General features: G+C 41.6%; 1 protein-coding gene across 2 annotated transcripts in view; it reads left to right on the top strand.

The window, feature by feature from the left end:
- Positions 1–14,480, top strand: part of Lima1 (LIM domain and actin binding 1) — a 40,742-nt gene that overhangs the window by 13,685 nt on the left and 12,577 nt on the right. For both annotated transcript variants that reach the window (XM_017802090.2, XM_008848769.3), the window contains exons 3-5: positions 260–408; positions 6,272–6,379; positions 12,161–12,218. In XM_017802090.2, the coding sequence (XP_017657579.1) occupies positions 260–408; positions 6,272–6,379; positions 12,161–12,218 (315 nt within the window). The remainder of the gene's footprint in view (positions 1–259; positions 409–6,271; positions 6,380–12,160; positions 12,219–14,480) is intronic.

Genomic DNA, 14,480 nt, shown 5'->3' with positions numbered 1-14,480 from the left:
GGTCTTTTTGAGACAGGGTCTCCCTGTAGCCCCAGCTGGCCTGGAACTCATCATGTAGACCAGGCTGGCCTCGATCTCATAGAGATCTGCCTGCCCCTGCCTCCTGAGGGCTGAGATTAAAGAAGTGTGCCCCCACCCCTGCTCCCCTTTCTTCTCTCTTAATAGGAAAAATTGCCCATTTGTTTACAACACCCACAATTTAGAATGTTGAAACCATTAGGATCATCTTTTATCATCTAACAAAGCGTGTTATTTCCAGGTCATTTGTCATCCTCAGCCTTCAACTCGGAGAAACATGAGAGTAAGAGAAGTCTGGAGCTGCCACGCCTCTCAGAAACCTCCATAAAGGATCGAATGGCCAAGTACCAGGCAGCTGTGTCCAAGCAGAGTAGTTCAAGCAGCTACATGGTATGTGCATGTGCTCCACCTGGACCTGGCATTCAATCCTTCAGCCAAGGCCATTGTCCACAGGAACTAGGAAAGGTCTCTAGACCCTACCTTCTGAGCCCTGGCCTTTTCCCTGCTCCCCGGCCAGTCTCTTTTCTTATAACTTCCTCTGTAGTCTTATATTTTTATATTTTCTTTTTCTTTCTCTTTTCTTTTTTTTTTTTTTTTTTTTCTGGCCTTTTTGAAACAGGGTCTCCCTGTAGCCCCAGCTGGCCTGGAACTCACTATGTAGACCAGGCTGGCCTTGAACTCATAGAGATCCACTTGTGCTTGCCTCCTGGGTGCTGGGATTAAAGGTGTGCTCACCCAGGTTGTAGTCTTACATTTTCAAATCCTGATTTTGCTCCCCTAGTTTATTCATGTTTACACCTACTCATTTTTTGTGATGTTCCCTGCCAGTAACACCAACTTTTGCATCATTAGTGTTACCAAATAGTAATAGAAACATTTAGCCATGCATGGTAGTGCACGCCTTTAACCCCAACACCCAGGAGGCTGAAACAAGCAGATCTTCATGAGTTCAAATCCAACCTGATCTACATAGTGAGTTCCAAGTGTGCTGGGGTTACAGGGAGACGCTGTCTCAGAAAGGACAAAAAAAAAAAAAAAAAGGAAGAAAGGAAAGGAAGGAGAAGAAAAGAAATATTTATTATGAGTTTCTTTTTGTTTTTATGTTTTGTCGCAGGTGCTAAGGATTGAACCCAGGGCTCTACACATGCCAGACAAACATTCTACCACTGAGCTACATCTTCAGCTCATATTTCCATTTTTGAGAGTCAGGGAATGTATAAGAAACAGCAAACACATTGTGGGGCTGGAGAGATGGCTCAGTAGTTAAGAACACTGGCTGCTCTTACAGAGGACTTGGGTTGGATTCCCAGCACCCACATGGCAGCTAACAACTGTCCATAATTCCATTTCCAGGGGATCCAACACCCTCTTCTGACCACTGGGCATTGCACAACATGGGTGTACTTACATGCATGTAAGGCAATACACTGATACACAGTAAAAAAATTTTTTTTAGTTTTTTAAAAATTTTATTTTATGTGTATGAGCATATTACCTGCATGTATATGAGTGCACCCGTGTCATGCAATACCGTGGAGGTCAGAAGAGGGCTTCAGATTCCCCTGGAACTGGAGTTAAGGACGGTTTGTAGCTGCCGTGTGAGTGCTGAGAATCGAACCCGGGCCCTCTACAAGAGCAGTCAGTGCTCTTAACCTCTGAGCCATTTCTCCAGCACCAGTGAAATATTTTTTTAAAAAGGAAACAGCAATTCCATTGAAGCATTAATTATGGAATTTTTGTAAACTTTAAGTGAAATATAATTCACATAACAAAAGTCCATTTTAAAGTACACAGTGACTAAGGATATGGCTTGATGGTAGAGCCTTTTCCTAGCAAGCTTAAAGCCGTAGGTTTGATCTCCATAACCAGGGGAAGAAAATCCTAAGTGCCCTCTTAAGAGGTTTTTTGTTTTGTTTTGTTTTGTTTTGTTTTGTTTTTGTCTTTTTGAAGCAGGGTCTCCCTGTAGCCCCAGCTGTCCTGGAACTCACTATGTAGACCACACTGGCCTTGAACTCACAGAGATCCACCTGCTTCTGCCTCCCAAGTGCTGGGACTACAGGCGTGCGCCACCACACCAGGCCTTAAGAGGTTTTTTTGTTTGTTTCTTTGTTTGTTTTGTCTATTCTTAAGGTTGTACAACCATTATATCTGTCTTAATTCCAGAACATTTCTATCATCCCACAAAGAAATTCCTATCCATATAGTCACTCCCCCAATCACTAAATCACTAATCTGCTTTCCATATTTATGGCTCTGCCTATCCTGAACATTTCTTAAGAAGAAATTCTGTAAGAGTTGGGCTGTAACTGCATGTAAAGCATTTGCCTAGTATGCATGAGGCCCTGGGTTCAATTCCCAGTACAAGGGGAATCTATATTGTCTACTTTCTTTGACCCTGAAGATGTCATGATTTCCTAGAGTGCTAGAATAGTGAATTGATGGTAAATGACAAAAAGATGACATGGTATTCTACCCCTCATCCCAGTAGCGCTAGGGATCAGACCAGGACTTCACATATACCAGATAAACTTTACCACATCCCCAGCCCTCAAATCTGATACTCTAAACAGAATGAAGGGAAAACAGGCATAGTAGCACAACACCTGTAATCTTAGCATTTTGGGTGGCTGAGGCAAGAAGATTGCAAGTTCAAGGCCAGCCTTGGCTGCATAATAAAACCCTTTCTTCCCAGATGTGGTGGCGCATGCCTATTATCCCAGCAGGGGTAAGTGCTGTAGCATACATGTAGAGGTCACAGGACAATCAGTTCTCTCCTCCCCCATGAGTAGTTGTGGAATCAAACTCAGGTCATCAGACTTGGCAACAAGCACCTTTACCCTCTGAGCCATCTCACTTGCCGCGACACCCAACTTTTTGAGATAGGAGTTTACTCTATATCCCAGACTGACCTTGAATTAACAGAGGTCTTCTTACCTCAGACTCCTAAGTACTGGGATTACCAGAGTACTCCTTCCTACCATCTGCTTTTATCTTCTAAAATGTGCTTGTTTGTTTGTTTATTGCAGTGCTGGAGATTGATCCTAGGGCCTCAAGCATGCTAGAGAGGTACATTACCTGAGCTACATCCCTAACCCAACTTTTTATTATTTTTTTAAGGATAACATATTTTCTTTCAAACACATGTTCCTTCTGTGATTTTAGAATTGAAGATTTATTGATGATCAATTATTTTTAACAAAGTTAGAATAATCTAGTTTTATTTTTTTCCTAGACAGATTGAAGTTGTGCAGATTAGAGATCATAATATGGGGGCTGGGGAGATGGTGTAGCAGTTAAGAGCACTTGCTGCTCTTGCAGAGGACCAGAGTTCAGTTCCCAGCGCCCACATCAGGCAGCTCACAACTGCCTATAACTTCAGCTCTAAGGGATCTGACACCCACTTTTGGCCTACTCCAACACCTGTACAAATACATGTCCACAGACACACAAATAAACAATTAATTAAAATAGGGACCATAATGTATATTCTAGACATTCTCCCTCTTCCCCCCACTTAATAAGTATGTGTTCTCCAGCAGTGTTGGTAGCCTAATTCTCTGAGACAAATGAATTTTTTTTCTTTCAGTAATGAAGGAACCCAGGTCTTCACATATACTAGACAAATCTCTACTCCTGAGCTATATATACCCCTGGCCCTTGCTCCAATTTTTCACAATAGTTAAATTTTTTATCTATTAACTTTTTTGTTTGGTTGGTTTTTGTTTTCTTTTGATTAGGTTTGTTTTTTTAATATTTTATTTTATGTGTATGTGTATATTTCCTGTATGTAGGTAAGTGCACCCGTGTCGTGCAATGCCTGCAGAGGGCTGAAGAGGCTGTCGGATCCCCTAGAACTGGAGTTACGGACAGTTATCTGCCGTGTGGGTGCTGGGATTTGAACCCAGGTCTTCTGTAAGAACAGTCAGTGTTCTTAACCACTGAGCCATCTCTCCAGCCCTTTTTATTTATTAACTTTCAAGATAGGGTCTCACTGTGTAGCCCAGTTGGCCTGAGAAAGATCAGCCTGTCTCTGCCTCCAGTGCTGGGACTGAAGGTGTTATCACTTTGCCCAGCCATAGTAGCTTTAATGAGAGACTGTGTGCATAAATCAGTAAAGCAGAACTCCCAGGGCTCACACAGTGAATGAAAAATGAGCAGAATTAGATTTTCCTTAGACCATAGGTCAGGAGATGGAGCAAACAGGTGATCTGCAATGCTTGCTCGCCTCCTATTGCTGGAGGTGTCTGTCTGTCTGTGCCCTCCGACTGCAAACCTTCCAACCTGGTGACTTTCTAAGTGGGAAAACCTGTTCAGTGACCTTGTTTTTTTTAAAGAATGAAAACAAGTTTATTTAGCACACTGGAAAGAGAGCAGCAGATGTAACCCAGACAGAACCATCACGTTCCTTTTGTTTTTTGTTGTTGTTGTTTTTCTTTTTGTAGTTCTTAAAGATAAGGTCTCTGGTACCCCAGGCTGACCTCAGACACTCTCTGTAGCTGAGGCTGGGCTGGACTTGAACACCTGATCTCCCAGGTGCTAGAATTACAGGCACAACACAGTTTTATGTAGTGCTAGGGATTGAACCCGGGACTTTGACCATGCTAGGCAAGCACTCTACAAATTGAGCTACATACTCAGCCCTTTTAAAAAACACAGTGCTAGATGTGGTGGTGCATGCCTTTAGTTCCAGCACTTGGGAGACAAGGCAGAGGCAGGCAGATTGAGGCCAGCCTGGTCTACATAGTGAGTTCCAGGCCAGCTGGGGTTACAGGGGTCCCTGTCTCAAAAAAACTTAACAAAAACAAAAAAACAATCTGGAATGTAGTGGCATAAGATTGCTGTAAGTTTGGAAGTTAGCTCCAGGGCAGCCAGGACTACAGACTTTGATCTTGTCTCTAAATAAATAAATACTCCTAATAGTTTTTTGCATTAAAGTTCTCCTGTTCTGCAGAGTTTTAAGAGTTGAGGTCTTTTGAAATTCTTGTAAAAAGTACATTTTATCTCATCCTCAAAGAATTTCTCAAATTCCTTTCAGAGCATAATTGTAACAAGGCATGTACTTGGGCAGCTCTGGAGCGGAGTTTGTAGATATATTGAGAGTAAACTGATGGGTTGTCATGGTGTGTACCGCACTGCTGGCTGCCATCTCCTCATAGGTACATCTATAGAGCAGGTCCCTGCTCCAGAGTACCAGACCTTTCATACCTTTCATCAGCCCTGTAGATGATGGCTTGATTCCTCCCATGCCTAAGGGACTGGGGATGTAGCTCATTTAGGAGAATGCTTGAGTTTGAGCCATAGCATTGCTTTAAACTGAGTATATAATGGCAAATACCTCTAATCCCACAGTCAGGAGATGGAGACAGGAATTCCAGCGCTTGAGAGGTAGAGGGAGGAGGATCAGAAATTCAAGGTTATCCTTGGCTACATAGTCAGTTTGAGGCTAGCCTGGAGTACAGGAGAGCCTGTCAGAAAGAGAAGGGGGGGGCGCTCATGGGGAAAGAAAGCAGACTAACAATAGGAAATGTCCATCTTCATTTACCTCTTGTTGATTTTAGATGGAACAGATAAATTAATTTTAACATTCCACTGTCTCAACTGTCCTTTACAAGGGAAAAAAAAGATGTGCTTTCCTCATTAGTCCTAATGACAAGAACTAATGCATGTGTTTTTAATGTTAAGGCTCTGTTATGAAATATAGACTTAAGGTATACCTTTATGAAAGTTCCACAGAAAAAGATTGTGTGTGGTATCATTGAATATAATTTCAGCTTTTATGTGTATATATCATCCCTGTCTTTCTTTCCAGGCCGGGCATTTATATATACATGGTCAGTATATTTTCTTAATTATTGGCACTTGGCATCTCCTTTCTTCTGCTCCAGAATGGTCTTTTCTGATAAAACTCACAAGCTTTGCATTTCCACAAGCTGTGCTGCTAGAAGGGTGAATCACAAGAACGTTGTGTGCTGGGGGTGGCTACCTGTGTGTGTCACGTTGATGTGTCTGTATTCTAATGAGCATCTAGGTTGAGAAGGGTGTAGGAATATTTAACTCGGAGGTATGTGTCCACATAGCTGCTTCTGTCCTTTCACTAGTCGATGGGTTTTGCTTGTGGTAGTTTAGGGGGTTGATTTGACCTGAGGTCTATGAGAAGAATTTTTTAACATTCCACTTTTATTTGAAAGATGTGCTAGGAAGAGAATGGAATGGTAAGAATTTTTTAAGTTCACAGGTTATTTTTATTTTGTAGAATGAGTTGAAAACCAGTGGTGGTGAAATCAAAGCTCATAAATTGGAGCAAAAGGAGAAGGTGTCCCCCGGTCCTGAGGTCTGCGTCTCCCATCAGGAGGGAGAAAAGGTAGGTTGAAAAGTCGATGTCCAGTTGCCAGGGAGGCATGTGCTTAAAATTAGAAACAGCTCTGACTCTAGGCTGCCCTGTCAGGGAATTTGGTAACAGCTGCCAGGATAGATTGTCATTTTTTGCAGGTCCCATAATTTCAGTTGGGAAACTGCAACTTACAGCTGACCACATAATGAGCCTTCATTGGAAAATTCTTTTGTTCAGCACATACTCAGAGGGCATAAAGCTAAAGTAATTTGCAAAAATCTGTTTGACTAGAGATGTTATCTTTACAGCACTTGCATATTCTTAATTCAAGTGTATACTTAATATATTTTTGTAAGATTATTCTTTTTTTTCTTTTTCTTTTTTTTTTGAGATAGGGGCTCATGTAGTCCAGGTTGGCCTCAAACACCCTATGTAGCAGAGCCTCCCAAGTGGTCAAATTTTTGTCTTTTTGAGACAGGGTCTCCCTGTAGCCCCAGCTGTCCTGGAACTCACTATGTAGACCAGGCTGGCCTTGAACTCACAGAGATCTGCCTGCCTCTGCCTCCTGAGTGCTGGGATTAAAGGCATGCACCACCACGCCCAGCTCAAGGTTATTCTTTTTGTTTGCTTGTTTTGTCTTTTGTTTTGAGATGGAGTCCCACTTTGTTGCTCAGGCTGATCTTGAACTTGTGTATTCAAGCAATCCTCTTGCCTCAGCCTCCTAAATAACTGGGACTATAGGCTCATGACATCATGCTGACTTACTTAATACATTTTATACAAGAAATTTTCTTTCATTTACTTAGTTGCTTTGTTTTTGCCACACTGGAGAGCAAACCCAAGGTGCCAGGCAGGTGTTCTACCAGTGCGTATATCTCCAGTCCTCACACAAAGTATTCTTGAACCCTCTGTACTATGTTAACCATAGAAATGCTAAGCTTAGAAACTAAAGATGGCCAGGTGTAGTGGCGCACGTCTTTAGTCCAAGCACTCCAGAGGCAGAGGCAGGCAGAGCTCTGTGAATGTGAGGTCTACATAGCAAGTTCCAGACCAGCTGGGGTTATAAGAAGACCCTGTCCAAAAAAACAAAAAAAGAAAAAGAAAAGAAACTAAATATGAAGCCAGGGAGATGGCTTACTGGGTAAAGGCACTTGAACGCAGGCCAAAGGACCTGAGTTCAGCCCCCAAGAACCACATGGTAAAAGGAGAGAACCAACTCTTGCAAGTTGTCCTCTGCCCTTCACATGTATACTGTAGTAGTTACATGCCTCCACACAAACATACGCTAAATAAATTAATTAAATAAATAAATAAATAAATGTGAGGGGGGTTGTATGGTGTTTTGTTTTGTTTGTCCTTATAGTCACAGCTGGCCTGGAACTCACTATGTAGACCAGGCTGGCCTCTATTTGACAGAGATCTGCCTGCTTCTGCCTCCTGAGTGCTGGGATTAAAGGTGTGCACCACCATGCCTGTCCTAAATGTAATTTTAAAATAAAATAAATAAAGATGGAGCCAGGTCGAGTAGCAAATGCCAGTAATCCCAGAACTCAGGAAGCAGAAGCAGAAGGATTGTGAGTTTAAGGTCGCTGTGGCATACATAGTAAGTTTGAGGCCAGCAAGACCTGTCTTACAAACAAAGACCTCCCCCACCATACACATACTCTTAAGACAAATCATGTGGCAAGGAAACTAACAGACTAGCCAGCTCATAAATCAGTATGATAGGGTGCCAGGAGAGATGCTAACGCTGTGGAAATTCAGAATAACTTAACCTGACTTCTTCAAGAAAGTGATATCTGAGCCAAGTCTTGAAGAATGTGCAGAAAAGGGCCAAGAGAATGGAGAAAGGCTGCATGAGAAAAAGAATGGGCATGCAGACATAGCAGAGGTTTCGAAACTAGAGATCATCTTGCTTAATTTGGCAAGGTACATATAAGCAGGAGTGAGAGACAGGTGGAAGGAAACTCCAGGCCAAGGTCCAGAAAAGCATTCTAGGCCACCCTGACGGAGCTAGCCAAATATGATCAGGCACTAGTGGAAAGCCATAGAAAGAGTATCAGCAAATCATATTTGTGTTTTGTGCCTTAATCATTAGATTAATTGCTTCATTTCAGCAAGTAACGATATTTATATCCAGTGAGCTTATATTCGCTGCCAGACGATTACCCATTTTTTTTTAGTCTTTCAATATGGTAATCAAATGTTAAATGAGATGAGGAAAAAAGGCTTCAACTCTATGATTAATATTAGGAAAAAAGCCATTGCATATCAACACCTTTGATAGCATTCTTCCAAAAGTGAAGAGAGTGTTAAAATGGGTTAAGAACAGTACTTCTCAAACTTAGGTCACTGCAATTGACTTTTTAAAAAATATTTTATTATTTTTGTTTTATATGTATGAGTGTATTGCCTGCGTGTATGTGAGTGCACCTGTGTCATGCAATGCTGCGGAGGTCAGAAGAGGGCTTTGGATTCCCCTGGAACTGGAGTTAAGGACAGTTTGTAGCCGCCATGGGTGCTGGGAATCGAACCTGGGTCCTCTGCAAGAGCAGTCAGTGCTCTTAACCACTGAGCCATCTCTCCAGCCCTTACAATTGACTATTTAAAGTATGGCGCATTGACAAAACACTTCCAGGAACTTGCAAGATCCACAGTACATGGGACTGGAGAGATGGCTTTGCAGTTAAGAGTGCTGGCTGTTCTTCCAGAAGACTGGGATTCAGTTCCCAAAACCCACAAGAAGGCTAACACCCATCCTTAACTCCAGTTCCAGGGGCTCTGACACCTTCTTCTGGCCTCTGCAGGCACTAGCATGATGCAGTTATGTACATATAGGCAAAACACTTACACACATAAAATAAAAATAAATAAAAATCTTTAAAACAGTAACAAAGAAGATGCACTACACACTTGACTCAAAGGAGGGCACCTAGAAAAAGGCCTCACACGGTGGCTACAAAATTTGATTCGTAGCATAGAACAGAAAAGAAATTTGTATTTTTATTTCTTTGTTTATTTGGGGGCTGTTTGTTTTTGTTTTTGAGACAACGTGCTGGCCTTAAACTTACTATGTAACTGGGACTGGAGAAATGACTCAACAGTTAAGAGCACTGGCTGCTCTTGAGAGGACCCGGGTTTGATTCCCAGCACCCACATGGCCGCTAACAACCGCCTGTAACTTCAGTTCCAGGGGATCTGATGCCACCTTCTGACCTCTTCAAGTGTTGCACAGCAGGAGCGCACTTACATACATACAGGCAATACACTCATGCACATAATATAAAAAATAATAAATAAATAATGTTTTTGTTTTGTTTTTTTGATACAGGGTCTCCCTGTAACCCCAGCTGGTCTGGAACTCACTATGAACTCACAGAGATCCACCTGCCTCTGCCTCCCGAGCGCTGGGACTAAAGGTATGCGCCACCACCCCAGCAGATATTTTTTTTTTTAACTTACTGTGTAACCAAGGCTAGTCTTGAATTGCTACTCTGCCACCATCTCCCAAGTCCTTAGATTACAGGGATGTGCCACCACACCTAAGAAGTTAACAAATTTAAATCACATTATTTTATAAAAGCATATCACAAATGTATGTTGAAATAATAAGAAAAAATACTTGACAGTCACATGTTGTGTGATTGTTGACTCATCAACTAAATCGCATACATCCTTACAGCAGTAGGCTCAGGTCTTGATCCGGAGGTTGCTTGTCTTGTGGTTTCTCTTTTTAAACTGCCTGCATTTTGCATGTTTTAAGTGAGAGGTTATTTCTTAAGTATAGCAAGTATCCTAATTTTGTTCTTTCTTCTTCTCGATTGTCTTCTGGTTTGATTTGAAAGTGGGACTCTGGGCTGAACTGGAGGATCAGAACATTTTAATTATAATGTGAAAGAGCATGAGTTGCAAGTGAATCATAATTTGGGGGGGTAGACGGAAAAGATGTGGGTAAAGATAGTAGATGTTCTTCAAGCACATATTGCAGATTTATAAACCTGTGACTGCCTTAAAATTTGTGAGATTTTTCAGAGCCTTAGATCTCCTTTTGGCTACTTGCCTGGTTTGTTAACCAGTACCTAAGCAGCATTTGAACTTGGGTCTGCTACAAGAGGACATTAATGCTAGAGGAAACTTTCTTGAAATGGAATAGTTTGCCAAGCTCTTTCCCTTTCCTTTTTCCTGTGAATGAATCTCTGCTTTCCTGTAATGAAATGTTTGAACACAATCTCACGTGCTCCTGCCTGGAAGTTCTTGCAGTGAGCTCATCTGTTTGCCCATGTGCAATTATGTCATGATTGGCGTTAACCTCACAGGTTCAGGGTGGCCAGATTAGAGGTATGAGAAGAACATCCCAGGATGTCTACACCTACAAATTAACAAGGGTTAAAAGTCTTTTTTGTTTTGGCTTAGCATTTGGTTTTTTGAGATAAACCTCATGTAGCCCAGGCTGGCCTCTTAACATACTGTGTAACGAAGAATGACCTTAAAATCCTGATCCTCCTACCTCTGATTCTCCAGAGCTTGGACTGCAGGCATGTGCCACCATGCCCAGCACTTGAAGGTGTTTTATTAGCCAAGCACAACTTCAGAAAATTGGTTTCATATCACTAAATAAAATAATGCATGTGAGGTTGTTCATCCAATACCTGGCACAAAATTAACACTCAGTAAATGTTGACTGTGATTATTCTGGTTTACTTCATGCCATGTTAGAATTCCTGTAATAAAAATAAAGTAGGTGGGAAAAAAAAAAGAACATGATGACATGCAGGTGTCGTCAGCTAGTCATCATTATAGTGTAGTCAGTTCATCAGGCATCCTGATATCAGTGTCGACCATAAAATACAGCATCACGATTTTGGATATGGAGGATACATACCAGGATGGGTGAGGGGCCAGTAGAGAGAGAGGTAGTAGAGGATCCTCTTAAAGATTTACTTATTTATTTATCATGAGTGCCTGAGTGTATGTATGTACAACAGGTGCATAAAGTGCCCATGGAGGCCAGAGGAGGGCGTTTGATCCCCTAGAACTGGAGTTACAGGTGGTTGTGAGCTGCCTGAGGTTGCTGCTGGAAACCAACCCAGGTCCTCTGGAAGAGCAGCAAGAGCCTTAACCACTGAGCTATCTCTCTCCAGCCCCTGAACCTGGAATTTTTGTTGCTGTTGTTTATTTTTGTTGTTGTTATTTGGTTCTTGTCTTTTGTTTTGTTTTGTTTTGTTTTTTCCTTTTTTGAGACAGGGTCTCCTGTCGCCCAGGCTGGTATCAGATTCACAGTGAAAAATGGGAATTACTTTTAACTCCTAATCCTGTCTACACCTCCCAAGTGTCAACACCTTCACCAAAACCAAATAAACAACAACAACAAAAAAAAACTAAAATAAATGAAAATCCAGGGACACAAAAAGAGCCAGAATAACCCAATATTTCAGTACTTTACCTTGCCGTGGAGTATGTTAGTGGTATGACAAGGGGTTTTGCTCTACCTTGACACAGGGATTTTGTTTGGCTCTGTTTTTAAGATATGGTTTCAAAGTTCTTTGGAGGGAGATGATGCACATTTCTGGCAGCTGAGTGCAGTCTGTTTCTACCATTACTCTGTAATTGAGAGGCATGTTAATATCCTCATAAAAGGCATTTTGCTGCCTCTTCTTTAAATGCTCAGCTGTTCTGGTGCCCGTTATTTCCCCTCAGGCAGCCAGTGACTGACTGGACTCAGCAGGTTTTTATGGCATTAGCAGCAGTTAGCTCTTTTATTTTTAATGTGCTTCTTAATCTCCCTCACTTTTTCTTCTTCTTTTTTTTTAGGCTTCTTCAACTGAGAATAGCCTGGCAGCCTACTCTAACCCTGCTGAAGATGACTCTTGTAAGCATCTGCTCTTAGCTCTGGATGCGAGGTGCTTTTTCTCTACCATATTTAGTTCAAAGGCATCCCCATTACTATCAGTATTGAGAAAGTGACATACCAAACCCAGCAATTTGACTCATCAGATTTCCCACTTGGTTTTAATGAGTGCTGTTTGGATACCCTTCAGACACACCACACATACTTCTAGCTTAGGGAGACATTAAATTAAACATGGTTTAGGACAGAGAGAACACATTTAATACTTTCTCATTAAACTTATCTTACTTTGGTACTAAACTCTTTGAGGTCTAAAGCTATATAAACTAATTTTGAAGTCTTATTTTAATAGAAATTGTCCAAGAAGGATTTTATTAAAATTTTAAAAAGAATATTGGAAGGATGTCTTTGTAAGGGCCTAGGGACAGCCTTGCTAGTGCTAAATTCTGTCGTGATTTCATCCTACTTTGGAGTAATATAGCCTGGCTTCTCCCAAAGACAAAAATGTTTGGGTCTTACTTAACTATAGCTTTTTTTTTTTTTCTTTACAAAGTCTCATCATGTCCTGGAGCTTGCTATGTATACCAGGCTAATCTCAAACTCATAGCAATCCTCCTGCATCTGCATCCTAAGTATCAGGATTAGAGGTGCATGTCACAACACTTATGATATGTGTCCACTTCTGAGTCTGATTTTCAGTGTGTAATTTTAAAAGATGTTTAGATTTCTAGTTTCTCTCCAAACAAAAAATGAATTTACTAGACACTGAAATCCCTATAAATATAAGTTAAGCAGATATCAGGCCAAGTGTGGTGGCACACGCCTTTAGTCCCAGCACCATAGTAAGTTCCAGGACAGCTGGGGCTACAAGGAGGCCCTGTCTCAAAAAAAAAAAAAAAAAAAAAAAAAAAAAAAAAAAAAAAAGTTAAGCAGATCTCTAGTAAAACCTGCCTTCAGATTTCAGAGAAAAGCTCAGTACTTAAATCTAAGAACAGTCCTTTCATATTTATTTTGCTTGGACCAGAAAGTTTTCTGGTTTTGGCTAGGTTTGGAAAATATTTCTTTTTCCTCTCCCCCTTCTCCTCCCCCTCCCCCAACCCCTTCTTCTCCTCCTTCTCTTCTTCCTCCTCCTCTTCCTCCTCTGCCTCCTTCTCCTCCACCTTCAGAAACAAACCATAATCTTTGCAGGAGAGTTCTCACCTTTTCCTATGTGGCGTTTTGGGGATTGAACTCAGGTCATCAGGTTCAGCAGAAAGCACTTTGACCTGCAGAGCCACCTTGCCAGCCCACACTGAAAATGTTAAAGGAATTTTTTTAAATGATTCGTTTTTTGTTTTGTTTTGTTTTGTTTGTCTTTTTGAGACAGGGTCTTCCTATAGTTCCAGCTAACCTGGAACTCACAGAGATCCACTTGCCTCTGTCTCCAGAGTGTTGGGATTAAAGGTGTGGCCACCACACCTGGTTAAATGATTCTTCAGTAGCTGTGTAAATGGCTTTTCTCTGTCTCTTCTGAGTTCCATCATGTGCTAAATACATTGGCAAGAAATTAATTCATATGCTGTTGCTTAAATAATTATGAAACGCTTATGTGTCCTTTTCCCACAATCTTTATTCATGGATATCTGCTTTAAAGAATCACCCAAAAAATCTGGGTGTGGTGGCACACACCTTTAATCTCAGCACTTAAGGGGCAGAGGTAGAGGGAGGTAGATCCCTGTCTGCAAAGTGAGTTCCGGGCCAGCCAGGGCTACGTAGTAAGACCCTGTCTTTAAAAATAAGATTCATGGAGGCTGGAGAGATGGTTCAGTGGTTAAGAACACTGGTTGTTCTTGCAGAAGACCCAGGTTCAAATCCCAGCACCCACATGGCAGCTAACAACTGTCCGTATCTCCAGTTCCAAGGGATCCGATGGCCTCTTCTGTCCTCCGGGGGCATCACACAACACAGGTGCACTTTACCTACATACAGGCAATACACTCATACACATAAAATAAAAATAATAAATAAAATATTTTTTTTAAAAAAGATTCATAGCCAGGCATGGTGGTGCATGCCTTTAATCCCAGCACTGGGGAGGCAGGGGCAGGAGGATCTCTGTGAGTTCAAGCCATCCGGGTCTACAAAGCGAGTTCCAGGTCAGCTGGGGCTACAGAGAGACCCTGTCTCAAAAAGACCAAAAAAAAAAAAGATTCATAATACACATTCCTCCATTTTTCTCAGCTTCAATTGAAGCACCCCAGAATAAGTTTGCGGGAGTACTAACTACCAAAATGTTATCAAAGT

Source organism: Nannospalax galili, unplaced genomic scaffold, assembly GCF_000622305.1.
Source record: "Nannospalax galili isolate Female #2095 unplaced genomic scaffold, S.galili_v1.0 scaffold1224, whole genome shotgun sequence".
Classification (NCBI taxonomy): domain Eukaryota; kingdom Metazoa; phylum Chordata; class Mammalia; order Rodentia; family Spalacidae; genus Nannospalax; species Nannospalax galili.
The sequence above is the reverse complement of the archived record's forward strand: the minus strand, read 5'-3'. Positions and strand labels throughout refer to the sequence as shown.